At 33.5% G+C, this 18736-nt stretch overlaps 1 protein-coding gene across 3 annotated transcripts; it reads left to right on the forward strand.

The window, feature by feature from the left end:
- The first annotated feature begins 9583 nt into the window (after positions 1-9583).
- Positions 9584-18313, forward strand: LOC108984686 (ubinuclein-2-like). 3 transcript variants are annotated; one of them, XM_018956724.2, is made up of 13 exons: positions 9584-10153; positions 11221-11307; positions 11559-11651; positions 11785-11861; positions 12921-13518; positions 14660-14753; positions 14854-14963; positions 15116-15202; positions 15691-15807; positions 16599-16736; positions 16822-16869; positions 17437-17538; positions 17634-18313. In XM_018956724.2, exons 1-13 carry the CDS (start codon positions 9905-9907, stop codon positions 18105-18107), a joined length of 2274 nt encoding a protein of 757 aa, XP_018812269.2. In that variant the 5' UTR covers positions 9584-9904; the 3' UTR covers positions 18108-18313. The 3 variants fall into 3 exon arrangements, with proteins under 3 accessions (XP_018812269.2, XP_018812270.2, XP_018812271.2); XM_018956725.2 differs by having other exon boundaries at positions 9617-10153; positions 15119-15202; XM_018956726.2 differs by having other exon boundaries at positions 9617-10153; positions 11227-11307.
- The last annotated feature ends 423 nt before the right edge of the window (positions 18314-18736 follow it).

Consider the following 18736-nt stretch of genomic DNA (forward strand, 5'->3'; position numbering starts at 1 on the left):
CACATCAAGGTAACAAGTATTTACAGCCCATTTCCAAACAACATAGAAGATTCTCATTGATGCACATGGGCTCCTGAGTCCACTCGAACCCCTAGCTTTCAATGAAAATAAGGCAGTCACCTTCCATTTGAACGTTGTCAAGTTACCCCTTTCTGAATCTTTGATCACAAGAAAAAGTATCCCTACATCTACTTTCAAGGCTTCCCCCAAGCTGAAATGCTGGGGGATTATAACCTTCAACCACCACAAAGGCTTTAAAAGACTTAAGGCAGTCACCTTCCATTTGAATGTTAACAAGTTACCCTTTTCTGAATCCTTTAATCACAAGAAAAGTATCCCTACATCTACTTTCAAGGCTTCACCCAAGTTGAAATATTGGGGGATTATAATCTTCAACCACCAGAGAGGCTTTAAAAGACTGCCTGCATTTTAATTGGTTTAGACTACTGAAAGAGCAAGCTGTGAAAATTGAAATTGGAAAAAACCATGTCAATTTGAATCTCCAATGATAATGGACATCCAAAGATACAAAAAGAATGTTAAATTTTCAAACACACCAATGATAGAGCAACTGTGGGAGAATTACAATGACTTTAAGGAAACTCTCGAACTGCAAGAGAGATGTTTGGTAAATGATGCTAGAGCACTTTTGCATCTTGAGCTTATACTAAATGAGGTTAATCTAAATCTCATAACATTTTCTGATTTATTTGATGATAGGTGTTTATTTTTATATTGTCTCTTTTTCCCCTAAAGCGACATTACTTACAGCGCCTTGCACACACTGACGTCGAACAAGTTATCGACCCGTAAAACTTTGCAGAGCTGTCGTATGCGGGTACTAAGGTAATTTAAAAAACATATATTTTGTTGGTTTTTTTTCCTACTTTTCTAATTTTATCACAAAAATTGTACAATATCATCAACTACAGTTCTTTTTACTATGAGTGTTTAAACTATATTATTTTAATTTTTATTTATAAATTCTGACAAACCAATATCAAGCTTAAATAAAGATGTTTATATAGCAGATCATACTGTCGTGAGTGAATTTCCTAATCAGACATGAATGGGGATTAAAAAAAGAGAAATGAGCTTTCCCTAATAGACCTTAGAAAGGGCGAAAGTTATTTCTTGCCTTAATTTCACTTCAGAAGGAACTATATTCTGATATGCCAATCACAAGAATGACTTTTCAATGATGTTCAAGCCAACACCATACAATTTTTTTATGCCTTGCCTTTTAACAAGTTCATGAACACTTGCTTCTCTAAATCCCAAACACGAATTATCAAGTTAAAAACCCAACTACAACTCATGAACCCATCATCCAAAAAGCAATCCGATGGCTTAAAGAAATATCATAGAAAACAATATTTGTCAATTAGTCTGACCTAGACCCACTGATTAGCTCAATAGGGGAGTTCCCTAGTTGCCCCAAAAGGCCAAAACCCAACCCACATAATATATGAAACCCATTTGTTCCTTTTCTATTCCTCTCTTTTCCCACATTTGCTCAACAACCAAATAGAGAGCCTTCTCAACTGTGACTAATGCAAGTCTTTGCCTTAATTAAAATAGCATTTCATCATTTAATGAAATCAAACCAGCATATCACAGAACACCCAGATTCTCTTTCCTTTTGCAACAATTTCTCATCGGCCAGAGAAAATCCTAAGAATTTACCATCGGGAAATGGCACGGACCCAGAATCTATTTCTTACATTTTCTCTCAACCAAACAGAGCATTGTAAAAAAAAAAACCTCACCTCGAGAGCTTGCTTGTACCGCTGCGAGCTCGAAGATCATGGACGATGCGCTAGAACTCGAGCTCCTTGAACTTGTTGCCTTCTTCCACCTACTGATCAAGAACTGGCGCTACGCTGAGTGAAGGGTCGCCCAAAGGACTAATTCTTGAAAAGAGGTTTCTTCTGCTACTATCATGCCTTATCGTGCTGTAAGACCTTATTATCAAAATTGCGTTTTTTGTGAGGTTCATGGACCTGTTCAGCAGATCAGGGGATTGCAGATACGATTCACGAAGACAAAGAGAAAAAGAGAAGATGAAGAGACAAAGAAGGAAAGGATTTTGGTTTTTGGAGAGTTGTTTGTGTCGATTTGTATTTCATTGCTGATTTATTCATGTGTACTGTTTTCATTACTGATTTAAAGTTATCATAATGGAGGCTTTACAAATTATTACAAATGGAGGCTTAATGGAAAGTTAAATGGAAATAAAAAAATTCCGTTAAAACAAGAAAATTCAGTTTCATAGGCTCTTTATATATATAAAGAGATATATATATATATATATATTATAGGTGGGAAGTGGGGCCAGAATTTTCTTTGATAAAAAGACAAGATATTTAGAATATCGGATTCGATCGAATGAAGTACAGAGTCGATATTCGAATTCAAGATCACTACTCTAGTATATTGGGAGCCTAATTCTATTTTGTGCTGGCCCAATTTGATGGCCCGACCCGATAAGAATACGGGTCACTACCATTCTTTCTCCTCACGAGACTGACGCAATTCCTCAAGACCAAGTTTCTGATTTTCTTCTGTTTGCTGCACTTTTCTTTGATAAATAGACATAATATTTAGACTATTGGATTAAATAGAATGAAGTACAGAGTCGATATATATTCAAATTCAAGATTAGTATTCTAGTATGTTGGGAGCTAGCCTGGTTCTATTTTGTGGTGACCTAGTTTGATGACTCGATCGGATAAGAATTTGTTGTGATTTTTTAGTAAATTTTCAATGAGGCTTGGGCTATGAAGTGCAGGCTTGGGCCGATAATTTGTTACCAAGTTTTAGCTTTTGGACCGGTTCAACCCGACTCTTAATTAGGGTTTACACCTTAATAACCTTAATTAGGGTTTTGCCATATATATATATATATATAATTTTGTACGACCGCATATTGTACTGCTGCACTGTGTATTTAACTTTCAAGATAATAAATTTTTCTGCAACTCTGTGGATATAGGTACGTTGTCGAATCATGTAAATCTTATATTTGTGTGTGATTGATTTTGTTTTTTGCTTTACTTTTTCATTTTATCGTTCCTAACATAGTATTACAAAGTAATGAGTATTTATACCATTTCGTATCGATTCCAAATACTTCCCTTAGTTGATCACATTACAAGCAACCAAAACTTCTAATTTTTTACTACATTTAAAAAAAAAACCAAATGATCGGAGGATTGAGCAGTGATGGCTAGGGATAGCATCTCCCGATATTGCAATGAATCGACCAGAAAACTGAAGCCACAAAGTTAGCAAACTGAAACAAACACCGTAGGCACTTGACAATTTCGTGGTTGCTGGTTCAAAATAAGATTACAACATCGATGATTCTCGATGTGTGAGATAAGAGCAATAAATTTCTCAGTGCCTCCTGTGGGTTTTGCCCAAAATGAAAGTATGATAAGGAGACTGATAAGAAGTGACGGGAAAAGTCCCACGGGTTGCATTTTTCTCTATTTATATAATCCAGTTATAACGGCGAAAGCTAATCGCCACACAAAGATGTAGTCATCAATATAAAGGGAATGATAGTTGCAGCAATTGTATATCATTATAACACATAAAAAAACGACGTGCGCAAATGACTTCTTAGGTCAAAATTACTTGAGTCGTTATTTTTTTGCCGATAATAAAGAGTATTATTGACAACTTCATCCTCAGTTTCTGAAGACTTCAATATTGTGAATAAAGGTATCTATATGTGGCAAGTTTTTGTTCGCAGGAAAAAAAATGGTGGCAAAAGACCCAATATTTTGTAGTGCGTTTACATAGCAATTCCACACATATTGGAGAGTTTAAATTGTAAAATATTTAAATAGAAAGATAATGACCAACATAATCATAACATAGATTTGAACTTGAAGCTTGTTTATTAATCTGCAAGTTTTGAATTGTTCCAATTAAGTATCTTCTTGATGATGAGCTTTTTTACATGATCTTGCTGGATCGTCGGGATTACTTGCATGCTGATCTTGTCACACAAGAACTCCCTCCCATGGTGATTCTAACTCCACATAAGGCCATGCAAGTGGCTCCCCTTGCGTGCTTGGTGAGGCGTGACCTCTATGACGTCGACGTTGGTGGTGCACAGCAGATCATTAGATCGATATTGATTTTCCCCCACCCCATATATATAGTTAATTTGGCCACATGATCATCATGTGGAAGCTGGTTCTCATGTGAGGAAGGTCGATGAATAATTCGATGATAGATATTATATGCCCCTTCCACCCGTCGCTGCCCATCCTGTGAAGTAACATATATAAACGTGGAGAAAACCGCCTAAACCAACATATATATGACATCTCCATCCGGCCATTGCAGATTATGGCTAGATTAAAATTAGGAAGGTCATGCATTTAAAATCCGCAGAAGGAACATCGCCATATATATAGCTGTCGATCGCTACATCTTCAGTACTTCCTTTTCCGGTCAATATAAGATCTAACTAGCTTCTCCAAAGAGACCTGGGAATATAAGAAAGCTCAATCCTAGCTTTACGTGCAATCTCAACTTTATCAGAGTTATAAGGACGAGTAGTACGTACTTAACTTGCTTGTAGTTTACGTACTCAGCATGCAATATTTCTTCCTGGTTTTCTGCTTTTTTAATCAGCTTGCTGATTCCCCATGCACTTGCCTCGCTTATTAAAGCCAGCCCTTGAATCTAGATCGATCGATACTCTCCAAAACCCAGATCGAGCAGATCAATAACCCATGTTTCTTTTCCTATATTTGCAGTGGTTACGAGGGACAAAGCCATCTTCTGGATCGAGCAAGGATTTTTAAGGTTTTTTTGTTTTGTTCTGAAGTTACTTAAGTAATATTCATGAAGCTTCTTGGAAAGTGCATGCTGTCTTTCATGTTGCGTAGAAAATAGGTTGCTTTCTTTTCAGAACTACACCAAAATAGTAATTAGCTGTCTAAATCAGGCCCATCACAAATTGGAAAGTTTTAGATAAATGCTCATGTAGGCAAATTACTGTTTGGACCTTTTTTTCATATATAATTGTCCCCTAGCTCATGCAGATTTTGCACTGTTTAACTCGAAAATGAAGACACATGATGATGATATTCAGGCTGACAATTCCAAATCAACTGAAATTCGTGCCACTCTAATTTTTCTTACCAACAACTATTGGTCGGAGATCAAATAAATATTAATTAAGAAAGTGAATGAAATATATAAATATAAAAAAATACTTTAATCACAGTTAAATTATATAAAAGTAAACTCACAAATTAATATAAATTAATGTGTTATATCAAATTATAAAATTACTTTTATTATAAAATAGATTTAACGAATTTTATAAAATCATGTTAATTTGTAAGTTTACTTTATGTAATCTCTTTATGTCTATAATATAAGAGATAATTAGATACTACGGACTGCTATGATCTTGATTTTCCTTGGTATTTTATATGTATACAATCTCTTTACCATTGAAGCTAGCTAGCTTTTAGAAATATATATATATATATAATATATGTCAATTTCACCTCACATACATTAACCCATGGGTAACGTGAAACTTTACTGCAATTCTCAGATGTTAATAGCATATATATAAATATATATATTGTATTATCAAGGAAAAATAATTATTTATGACGACTTATTTGAGATAATAATAGATTTATTTTAATAAAAAATAATTATTTTTATGACAAATAGTTAACATATATAAATATTTTTTTTGTACTAATATATGTGTACGTATATATATATATACACACACACGACGTTAGTTTTAGCTTTGGTCTGTTTGTAAAAGAATAGCAATGAGGTTTGTCAAACTTTTTTGACTACTTATATATAGCTCCAATATATATGTTCAAGTTAGATTAAGAAGTAAATAAATTGGAAATATATATATATATATATATTATATAAGGATTTGCCAGAAGAATTTTAATGACCTAATTGTGCACTGATCAGCTAGGGTTTTTATAACAAATTTCCTTTGTTCAAAACATCAACTACATGCGCACTCTTGAGAGCTCTCCTCCTCCTCCTCGCCTGTCTTCGTTCGTCAATATCTGAGGGTAGGTAGGGACTTTTACTGGTCTGCATATTGAATATGTCTCCCTGCTCAAACCATATTCTTTTGTCGAATTTTTAAATATTTAAAAATAAGAAATATTTTAATTATAAAGAAATTTTATAAATATATATCATTTAATTTAATATGTTAGATTATAAAATTATTTTAATTCTAAAAAAAATATAATGTATTATATAAAATTATTTTTATAATTATAGCACTTCTATTTAAAAAATTTATCCTATCGTATTAGACGCGGGATTTTATGTTTTATCATATCAAGTGTATTATTCTCTTTACTAACTGGTCATGTCAAGTTAAATACGTTATTTCTTGCATTGAATGCTCCATTTTTCGACTCTCATACTAATTAATACTTTATTAATTGAAACATCATAAGTCCATCATGCTCAGTCAAATTTTTTAAGATAATTTTACATATAATTATAAAATATATAAACATCACATAATTATTTTTTAAAAAAAATAAAATTTATTATTAAAAAATTAATTTTTTTTATATAAATCTTATATTTTATTTATTTTTTTAAAACGCTACGTAAAAAAAATAAAATTTACTATTAAAAAATTAATTTTTTTATATAAATCTTATATTTTATTCACTTTTTTTAAAAATAATTACGCAGTAGTTTTATAATTCGCAATTATAAATATATTTTCTCAAATTTTTATTACATTGAGATCCGTTTAAATAGTAAAAATATCTCATCTCACTTTATTTTATTATTATAATTTTTTAAAAAATTTTATATAAAAATTTTAATTTTTTAAAATTTTAAAATAATAATTATATAAAAAATAATATTTTATTTAATTTCAACTTTCCATCACACGTTTATCTATATCATGGTTTGCCTATTACAAAACTCCCCTTTGCTTTTGGGCCGATGTCTTTCGGCCATATGGCCCAGTGATCCCACTACCTATAAAAATCTTAACCCATTGATATCAATCTAAAATATCACATATGCATACATATGAACAAACTCACTCCCTTCCACGTTTTAATTTCTCCCAATTCATTTTTGTTAATTATTAAATCAATAGAAATGGTAAGCCACAAAACTGATTATGGTTGTCCCCGCCCAAAGCCTCATGGATTGATGCGAGACCTGATCTCTCCAAAATTGACCATAGAGGAAGACGTACCCAGCCGACCTGGCTTGGTGGACACAAGATTTTCTAGTCATGAGAGAGCCCTCATAGCTCAAACAAGAATTTGTAAATATTCATAAAAGTAGCTAAAACAACAGATCATATGTTCATTTTTAGTTTAGATTTGGTACTAAATATCAACTCCTTTAACCATCAATGTATTATTAAAAAAGCTTTAACCAACTTGATGACTATATTTAACACATTGCTTAAGTTGGTAGGAACCAAAAATGGGAATATATTTACTTTGATACCCTCTATCCAACTCTTGTAACCAAAGTTTTGAAATCTATTCTAGTTGAGAAACTAGAATTAAATATTTCGATATCGGTACATTTCATTGTACTGTTTTAGGATAAATATTAAATGGATAAATTATATATATTGCTATATATATTTTCTAAAAAACAAAATTATATATATATAAACTATATTCCAAAATAATAAAAGTCTTAAAAACATACATAACTAAGAAACTTAGAAATTCATAATACAAAGCTAAATGGAATTGAATAAAGTGTGGAGTTTGTTAACCAGAACATAAAGATGTTATTGCTTCCCCACTCAATATTAGAACATCAAAACATAATGTTATATACAACAGAATGTCAGAAATTTGGTCTGGTCGATTTTTCCGGACCGGTCCAATAGTCTTACACCTCTAGTGGCGAACACACTTAACAATCATTAATGTGTTAAATGAAGGGAGAGAAGAGAAAGGGAAAGGAAGATGACAAAGAAGTTGGAAAGGAGAGATATGAGATGAGAGAGAGAAAAATGTAGTATTTATATTTAGGATTTTTTTTTTCTAATCTATATGATGTGTATTATATATATATATATATATATTATATTGGGTCGCGCATATGAGTGAAATTCGGGTAGGCCCAGGGCCCAACCTCGCACCCGCCCCTTGGCATTTCAAACCAGCTTCAATCCATTTGTTCGCCCACCGTATGCTAGCGGATGCTCCTGCCTGCTTAGGTGGGGATTGAAAGGGTTGGATGTAGGGGCCCGCCTTGCAAACCTAATTCTTAGGGTGTGTAAGTCCTGTATAATCTTTTAGAAAAAAGTAGGTAAAACTGGAATCCGCATGAAAAAACTTAAGTTTTAATGGTGGGTCCATTTTTTTTTTTTCAAATAAAGTGATCAAAACTTACATACTCCATAATTTTATATAATATTACTTTTAACTTTTATAGTCTCAAAACAATTCCATGTCACCTACTTTCAAACATTTTTCATATATTTTAACCCTTAGAATTGGATGAAGGTGCTACTTATTAGTTTTTAGTAGTTTTGGCTTTGGTGGCTTGTAGTGCAAAGTTTACATGTCTATTATTTAGGCATCGTTTAGATGTTGACATGAAATGAGATGAGATGATAAATTTGTGAATGTAGAATAATAGTTTATAAATAGTAGTGAAAAAATTTGAGTTAAAATATTTTATAGGGTTTTGAGAAAAAAAAAAGTTGAATACAAAATTATAAAGTTAAAATATTGTTAGAATATAGTTTTTTAATATTAATTTTATTTTGAGATTTGAAAAAGTTGAATTATTTTTTGTGTTTTGTTTGTAAGTTTGAGAAAGTTGTAATGATTAAAGAATGATTATATGAAAAAGTTGAAAATTTTAAATTGAAAAGTATTTGTATTTATGGTGTTTAGATGTTGAGCTGAGATGAGATTGAATAAAATGAGACCATCTTGCAATCCAAACGGGACCTTAGAGGGTGGAAAGTGTGTGTGTCCATTTCTTAAAATAATTCAAGGTTATTTAATAATTTTTTTTTGTTCATAGTTAGGTGTTATGTTAGATATAAGTTTTGAAATATTTAGGATATTTTCTGGAGTAACTATTAAAGTACTTTAAAATATTTAATATGCAGTAACTTTTATGTATTTTTTGTATATTTTATTAATGTTATTGATTGTGTTATTTTTTTTAATATAAAATAACTGTTTTAACCAATCACATTAGTAGAGTATACAAAAATAACCGTATGTAATAGAATTCAAGTAATTTTCCATTTGAAATTTAGAGTAATCGAATTTTCAAATTTTGTTAGGTGGTTTAAGACATTAATAACTACTATATAATATATTCAACGAACAATATAAATTTTTTTATGGGACATAAAATTTATAAAACTTTATAATAAAATATAAAAAGATCTTCCTTATTCATGACTTTTTCAATGGCTTGGAAATTTTAAGAAAGAGCTGTTTTTTTGTTTATGCCTCAATCAGAACTTTGTTTATTTATTGTATTTATTTACTTTTTGGATAATAAAAATATGTAAGGGCTTATATTGGAAGTTAGAAGAGGCCAAATTCTAACCGGGTTTGGACTTTGGACCTACCCCATTGCCTTACCCCATTCTCACTTTCTCGGGAAACAAACGGCATGAAAATGTTGCAGTTAAAAATCATTTTAATACTCGTTCTTTATTAATCAAAAATTAAAACCCTCCACTAAAACATTTTTGTATCCCGCGCAATCTCTCTCAAAACCAATTGCCTTTCCCTTCCTTTCCCTTCGGTCTACCTAGGGCTCTCGTATGTCGTCTCGTATACCAATTCTCGAACCTTAGATCCGGACGCCATAGAATTCTTGACCCGCCGCCGTCTGTTTCGTTTTTATGGAGGAAGAGAAGGCAGTTGGTGGTGGCGGTGGCGGTGGCGGTGTTGAGTCGTCGAGGGCTTCGTCGTCGTTCGTCAAGGCGGGAGACCGACAGGTTTTCACGGTGGAGCTCCGACCCGGAGAGACCACCATTGTATCGTGGAAGAAGCTTCTGAAAGACGCTAACAAGGTCAATGGATCTACCTCCTCCTCCGTTCCGGAGCCGGCCGCCAACGTCCACCCCGCTCTCGAGCCTTGCATCGTTCCGGTGAGTCCCTCTCAAACTAATATCTGCACATACATGTAAGACATATATACACTCACACATATAGATTCATCCGTGTAGTGTCTGTAATTGTGTACATAATTGGGTTTTTGTATGTTTGGCATGGGTTTGCATGGGGATACGGTGTAATTGAGCTTTGTCCGGAAGACGTAATGTTTGACTTCTTTTTGTGAATCATTTACGCCATATTTACCGTTAATTGTGTTGCTGTTGATGGGGTATGGGCGATTGTTATTCTCATGTATTCGTTTGGATGAAACTAAGTCCAATGCTTAGTTTGTTTTGTTATTGTCTCCGAGTATGTGTAGTTTTAAGGTATTGTTTTGAACTTAACTGGAGGGATTGCTGTTGTCAATAGCGTGGTTGGGATAAAGAAAATGCCTTAGTAGATTTTTTTTTTTTAATTTGTTTTTATGGCTAGCTTAAACTCAACTCAGCTTCACTCAACTAATACTTAATCCCAACTTATTGGGGTCGGTTTAACAAATATCTCTTCAAGCAATCGGTGTCAGTTGCATATATCTTCATAAATCAAGCTATTTCAGGAACTGATTTCAGCAATTATACTGTTAATCCTACCGATGGAGCTTTATGGCTGAACTGGAGGTTGGTTTGGCATGTTATGTTCATCGTGATTGAGTAGTTTTTTTTATAAGTTAGTGATCGATTAATTACTGAATGGTTCTCTAGAATTTTTGGGACTAGATATTCCCAAACTCTTAACCTACACTTTCATTCTACATAATATCTTCTCAAATTCTTGCCTCATGATTTGTTATACATCAGGTATTGATGTCTTTACTTTGGATGGCTATATGCATATACGGCAGCATGAAGACATGCATTTGGTCTTTACACAATTCTATATGGTTGCATGCTTGACCTTGTAGGTGTTAAGAGTGTGAACTCATCTTCATTTACATCAGTATAGACTCCATATTGGTTACGACAAACATTGTTGTTCATTCATCTGCTTTTGTGTCTTCACTGCACATGAAAACTTGGTTTCATTATGCACTTTAACTTTTTAGTTGTGCCTCACCTTCTAGGGACAGCCAACTGAGAATGAAGAGAATGATGCAGCTGCTCCAAATCGTTTTAGTGCCGTCATTGAGAAGATTGAACGTCTCTACATGGTATGTGCATGTCCTTTGCATTTTGTTCCCTTTGTTATTCTTTTATCTAGGATGCTTTTGCAGAATCATTGATTCTGGGACATATAAGATGAACAATTGATTCCAAGATATTTATCTTTTGTCTGATGTGCAAGAGAATATTAGCATATGTGCAATATAATATGATAATATGAATATGAATAATTAACTATCCAAAAAAAAAAAGATATGAATATGAATAAAAAAATAATATGAATATGAATAATTCGCAGGGTAAGGATAGTAGTGATGACGAAGATTTACGCAATCTTCCTGATGATGATCAATATGATACGGAAGACTCTTTCATAGATGATGCTGAGCTGGTGAGTATTATCATTTTTTTGTATATCTGGGTTTATTGTCTTGCAGCTCTAAGTGGTAGGATTCTTCTTATGACATTGATGTCTTAAAAGGTATATAATGCTTTTGTAATGTCTCTCTCTATCTTTTCTGCAGGATGAATATTTTGAAGTTGATAACTCAGCTATAAAACATGATGGGTTTTTTGTTAATAGGGGGAAGTTGGAACGCATGTGAGTTTCTATGAACCTTTTCTTGACTCTATTGCTCTTATCAGAGTCACATTAGTTAGCTATACTCTATTTTTTTTTTCCTGCTCTTAGGTTAGGGCACATTACCCAAACAGTAGATCCTTTCCAATGCATTAGTATGTAGCCTTAAGTTCGAGGTTACATTGCCCAAACAAAGAAGAGGGGGGATGTTGAAGATTTAGTTTAGCTATCAGGTACAGTGGAGCAGAGTGGAAGGTTGAGGACAGGGCAGATTCACCACTGAATTGTTAGTTTTGCCCCCTTTTGTTTGCTTAAATCAACATATTAAAAAATTTAGGGACCTGTTAGTTTGTCAAAAAGATAAAAAGAAATCCTGGTGTGCCTTTTGTATGACAAATTGTAGTCAATGGTCAATGTGTCTATTTGGGCTGATCGGAGCTATGTGTGCTTATAATGGTATATGATGTCTAGCTGCTTTCCCCCCCACCAAACATAGATGATGGATGGCCATATATTACCATGGTGGACATTTTTGTTAAAAATAAAGATAGGCTATCCTATGCTCACACAGGCAATAAGCTTCAAGTACAATAAATCCTTAACCATGGGGAATTCATAAGGTCTGAAAGAATGATTCAATTCCTCGGCACCCTACAAGCTCTATACTTGAAGCTTTCTCTACAAGAATATGGCGTACACCTTGCATTCATTGTTCTCCTACATCTCTTCCCAAGCGTAACAAATGGGAGCATGCAGAACTCCTTGTCAGGAATTAGTATTTCAACTGGCAGACAATCATTTCAAATCACATGAGTTATCATCATTCATCTTTTTATGTTTCCTTTATAGTTGAGTTTTGGTTAATTTATTATATGTCATTATTTACCTAACTCCTGGAGTTACTTGTTGGTTATGTTACGAATGTTATTGGTTTTTCTTTTCTGTTTTTTTAATCTTTACCAAGATTCTGTCTGACAATTTTGTGGATTCTGAATTAGTTGAATCAAAGAAAATGAAGCTCTGTTATCTTTGGCTTTTTCTTCCCCATATAACTGAACTGTTTTTTTTTTCTTATACAAGAAACGAATCTACTGTATTACCTAACCAGCAACCAAAGAAGAGGCGCAGAAAAGATTTGGGAAAGGGTCATGGTGGAAATGATGAATTTCATGCATCATCCAAACATGTAAGGAAGGACAAGACAGCAGCCGCAAATATGAAGGACTCTTCTAGTCCCTCACAAAATTTGGCTGTCACAAGTGAACATTTTCAAGATGTGAAAATCCAGAATCAATTGGGTGCTACTGGAATTTCTTCCAAAAAGAAATCTGTTGATGTTGATACCAAAATGATATTTGATCCCTCTGTATCTCAAAAAGTTTCTAATGGTGATGCTTCTGTATCTCTAGCTGAAGTAAGGGATGTTGATAGGCAGAAGACAGGAGTCATTCAATCTAGGAACCTTGTTGACAAATTGAAAGAAGCAAGTGCATCCTTTGAAGCTTCCCAGCAGAAATACCTTGACAATAGTGATCATGTACAATCTAAATCTCTATCTGGAAGGCCATCAAACAATGTTGATCAGTTGGAATTGTCAATTAGGCCGAAAGAAAAGAATGGCATCCGCGAACCATCTGACAACAATTTTTCTGTGGATAAGTATGCCATGCAAATGACAGTAAGTTACTATTTATCTGATTAAAACAAAAAATTACCCTTTCCCTTTTTTAATGCATTGATTGCCATAATATACAGACCATGCATCATGATGGGGACATGTTGTGCCAGGCTAGGCAAAATCGGAAAATCTATGTACTGGGATGAGGATTCATTTGTATGCACTGCATGTTCGTGTGCACACATTTCTATATCTCAAACACATTGGTATTTTAGCTGGTGTATGCTTGATATAAATCCATTTCATGATCCATAGTACAGGAAATGATAATCGGGTTTTGGGGGGGGCAAATAAGAGAAGGGCATACAGACAGGTGTTCCAGTGTTTGACAGTGCGGTCGTGGAGGTTAACATGTCTTTTTGAGATGTAAAAATCACATATTTTGATCTGATCTCTTGATGCATTGGTTGATTTTTTATGTTATTTAAAAACATCTGCCATTTATATTTTTGTTTTTGGTGGTTATAATTCTGTTATAATTTCCAAACTAAAGTGTGGAAATAATTTTTTTAATTAGATTTTAAGCATAACGAGAAACAGGATCATAAGACTAGTGCATCAATTTGTCAGAAGAGAAACTAATATATGTTATTTTTATGAACGTCGTCTTCCTTTTTCCCCTGTTGATTAGGCCACATTTTATGAATGATGACTAGAAAAGATGAACATTTATGCAAGGTTTCAAGAGGAGCTATTAGTCTTATTTTTTAGCTAGGTCAATTTTCTTTGGATTAAAATCATCTCCTTCCTCCATATGGAAGGGATGGAAAGTATAGCTACAGTTTCAATCCCATATGGTTCCATGAGTCATATTTACTTATCAAAATATTTATTTTTTCTAGGCTTTACAGAGAGCTACTGAGGTCCGAATAAATTGACATATGTAAAACATGTAAGGACAATCTTGTAGAAGTTTAGGTTTTGAACCCGACCATGGAAAGAGTACGTGAAGCGAGCCATACTTTTTACCTGGCATTTCCTTGGTGCAGTCTTGAAATAAGCTTGTTTTTTTTTTTTTATCTCCTTTTCTTTTATTTGGTTGAGTTCAAGGAAAACTAGAAGATGCTGCAAATAAGTGCTAGTTTTTTCCTTGTATATCATGTCTGTGTTAGTCTTGATTTTATTTCTTAACTTTATGCAGAAATCAACAACACATAGAAAGGATAATACTAGTGCTAGGCCAAAAAGTTCACTAGAAAAGGCTATCCGAGAGTTAGAGAAGATGGTTGCTGAATGTAAGTCTTGAAATTATCATGACAATGCTTATCTTTTACAAAAGGTAATTTTTGGAACTTCTTGCATATAATTAATTGCTGTTTGTGTAACTTATTACAGCGAGGCCACCGGCTATTGAAAATCAAGAGGCAGATTCTTCATCCCAGGCAGTTAAAAGGAGATTACCTCGAGAAATAAAGCTGAAACTGGCAAAAGTTGCTAGACTAGCGGTATTTAAAAAAGAGCTAAAATCACTTTAACTTTTTGGCTCTTGGTTTTGTGCTATTCTGGGAATTTTCATCATGGCCGTATATTTGTATACCCTAAGCCTCTGACAAAGTTCAATAAGCTTATTGTTATTAATAATATTATTTGGTTGCAGCAGGCAAGCCAAGGGAGAATATCCAAGGAGTTACTTAACCGCCTTATGAGCATTCTTGGACATCTAATTCAGCTCAGAACATTGAAGGTATTGTCATCTGTTATAAAAATGATATCACTCTTGGTATCTAGTGCTCCATTTTCCATTTGTCATGTAAAGGCCAGATTATTTAGGTGTTTATGTTGTATACTCTCTGTGTACATTGATAAAATCTTTATATTATTGATGAAGTCTTTCTTACCTACGACTTATCAAAAAAAATTTCTTACTTATAAAAAAAAATAGCAATTTTATGTCTCTTTTACTATCTACCTATCAAAAAAAGATTTTTGATAGACTTCTTTCTTAAATTATGGAACTTTTTGAATTTGGTAGATAATAAAGTTTCTTTGTTATTGTTGTTTGTCTAGATAAATAGAGTTGTATTGTATTAATCTGCATGTGTGTGTGTTTGTGTTTTCCTTCTAACTAGTGGTCTTCTTTGATTAACTCATTTTGGTTTATGATATGGGTTTTTAATTCATATAAAACAACTGAAAAATGGCTAGCACTTATCCAATGCTTTTCTTCTACAGAGAAACTTGAAAGTCATGATTAGTATGGGTCTGTCAGCGAAACAGGAGAAAGATAATAGGTTTCAACAGAGAAAGAAGGAAGTAGTTGACATGATTAAAATGCGGGAGCAATCGAAGGTATGATTGTTTTGTAATGTCTACCAACACCCCCCCCCCCCCCCCCCCCTCTCCATCTACACTTGTGCCTAGGAGTCTTGACCCATGTGGTGTGTTTTACCGCTATAGCGTTTTTTTTTTCCCAATCTATTTTCTTTTAGACGGATGAGAGTTAATATATGACAGATAATTGTGGACTGAGCTTCTTTGTCTTTACGTATCTATTTACTTTTGAGGTCCACTTAGCTCACAAAGCATCTCATGGTCAGCATCAATTCTTTTTTTCCCCTTTTTGAGCTTTATGTAGGATCCTGCTCTTATGCTAAGTTAGAGGCTATTGTGTCTTTCACAGTTGGAATGTCTTCTTTCTGGCTTTTTTTTTTTTTTTTTTAATCCTAGAGGAGTGTCTGACATTGTTTTCCCTTGCTGGTGCGGTTATTACTCTTTCTTTCTCCTGGCCAAACCTTCTTTTTTTTATAGTTACAATTTTTTATTAATAATAAAAAATAAGCATTGTCCAAGTATATAGGACGTATATAAGAGAAATCACCTATTTAAGAAGGAGAAATAGATATAAGAAAATTATGAAAGTTTAGCACATCGAAATCAATAACTACTTCCCATAGGAATGATGTATTGAAGAAGAGTCCTGGCCAAACCATCTTAAATTTCTTTCTTTCATTTATCACTAGTGAAGTAATAATAATTTTATTTTATTTCTCTGTAAAAAGATGTGTATATTGGAGCAATGCCGGATAGATTGTTTTCTTTGATGCTTGTGCTGAAATCTTAGTCTTGATTTTTTTTCTCAGGCATTTGTGCAGCAAGCTGGAGCATCAGATGATTTTCAAGAATTTTGTTCTGAAGAAAAAGGAGTCTTTAAAAAGAAATTTAGTATGGATGCTGCATTAGAAGACAAAATTTGTGATCTCTATGATCTTTTTGTTGATGTACAGATTTCTCTGCCCTTGCCTGCTAAATATGTTGATTGGTAGTGGATGGAACTTTTCTTATTTTTTCATATGCTTAATCTAGGGGCTGGATGAAGATGCAGGTCCACAAATTAGGAAGTTATATGCAGAGGTAATTCAATTTTTACTTTGACTGTCAGTTTCACTGTCAGCATTTCCAGACTTGTGCCTATCTTGCTGCTTCTGTTACGTAACGTCTGAAATTTTAATGAAGCTACATGAAATGACCATAAAAATGTCCAGAGAATTAAGAAGTCCAAATCAGCTCCTCTAGTTGTTTCCTTGTGAGTTTATACAGGTTTTGTGTTTCAGCATGGTTTACTTGCACAAAAAATGTCTTTTGCTTGATATGGAACAAATGGTCTCTCTTCTCACAAAATTTGAATAATGTTGACTGGCAATTTCGTTTGACAAGCTTTCTGATTTCTATCTCTTTCTTCATTTCTTTTTGTCTACCTGTCACCTAAAATTTTTGATACACTTTGATTTCTTTTTTTTTTTTTAAAGAAAAACTCACTATACTATCATTTAAATACTCTTGAAACACTTAAGACTCTTTCATGTTATGATTTCTGTGCTTTTGAAGTTGATTTCTCTATGATTATAGTGTCATTATGATTGTCAACATTCCTCAGTAATTTCCTAGTTTTTTGAGTCAAGAATCCTCTCTGTGGTTCAGCTTGCAGGATTGTGGCCAGTTGGTTTCATGGACAACCACGGGATCAAAAGAGCGATTTGCAAGGCAAAAGAGAGGCGGAGGGCACTGCATAGCAGACATAAGGTATGTGTTCTGCATTCTGTCTTGATGGATGTTTGCAAGGCTATTCACGCTTCAGGTTGATTAAAAAAATTGGTATGCTGTTAATATGTATTCAGGATCAGGAAAAAATCAGAAGGAAGAAGATGCTGGGACCTAGAATAGAGGAGACTGTTCGAGCGGAGGGTAATTCAATTGTGCAGCCACAGTCTATGCGTGAGCGCATATCTTCAGAAACTGGCAGCCATGGTTTAACTTCAGCAGACAGGCCAGTTTCTAGTTCAACAGCAGCAGTCAGGATGCAGAGCCCCTCAACCAATGGTCCTCTTATTTTGGACAGGATAAAACAAGAGAAGTTAAAGGGAACCTCGAGCAATTCCCTGGATGATGCAAGGGTGTCTGATGGTGGAATGATAAAGAAGAAGGTAAAGCGGAAGCCAGAACTGGACCTAAACGAAACCCATTACCGACCCGAGAAGTTACCTTCTCAAACGGGAGAGGAGAGACACAAGTCCCTCAAGCAGGCTGCTCTTCCCGGCCATAAATCAAACCTTCAGACAACTCCTCCTCCAAACGTTGAGCAGTCAAGCTGACTTTGATTATAGCTCGATTAGAAGTTTACATCTTAATATCTTCGTGTAACACAAGTATTTTTTTCTTTTCTTTTCTTTTGGTGGGTGCGTCATTCATTATCATGACCATCAGATTTTTACCATTTTTGTAAGTATATGTTCTTCGATGGAGCCCTGTGGATTAAAGATTTTATTCTCTAAGAAAAAATCTACCAAACTTCTACACATCATATTTTTTTAAATTTTTATTATTTTTTTCTTTTATAAAAAATTTAATATATGAATAATGAATAGAAGAATTAAATTAGTTTAAAAAGAATAAACTAAAAAAAAAAATTTAAAAATTTAAAAATTTAAAAAAATGTGATGTGTGAAGGTTGGGAAGCATTGTTTTACAATGGATTGCTCATATTTTTGCAAAAACAGAATCATTTGACAAATTTTTTTTAGAGAAAATATATTTGCAATCGTGAATTGTACAATCGTTGTTTAATCGTTTTTAAAAAAATAATAAAATATGAGACATATATAAAAAAATTAATTTTTTAATAATAGACTCTATTTATTTTTAAAGTAATTACGCGGCATTTACGTACTTTATGATTGTATGTATAATTATTATTCTTTTTAAGATCTCTTTTAAACGTATA

The sequence above is a fragment of the Juglans regia genome, chromosome 6, assembly GCF_001411555.2.
Source record: "Juglans regia cultivar Chandler chromosome 6, Walnut 2.0, whole genome shotgun sequence".
Classification (NCBI taxonomy): Eukaryota; Viridiplantae; Streptophyta; class Magnoliopsida; order Fagales; family Juglandaceae; genus Juglans; species Juglans regia.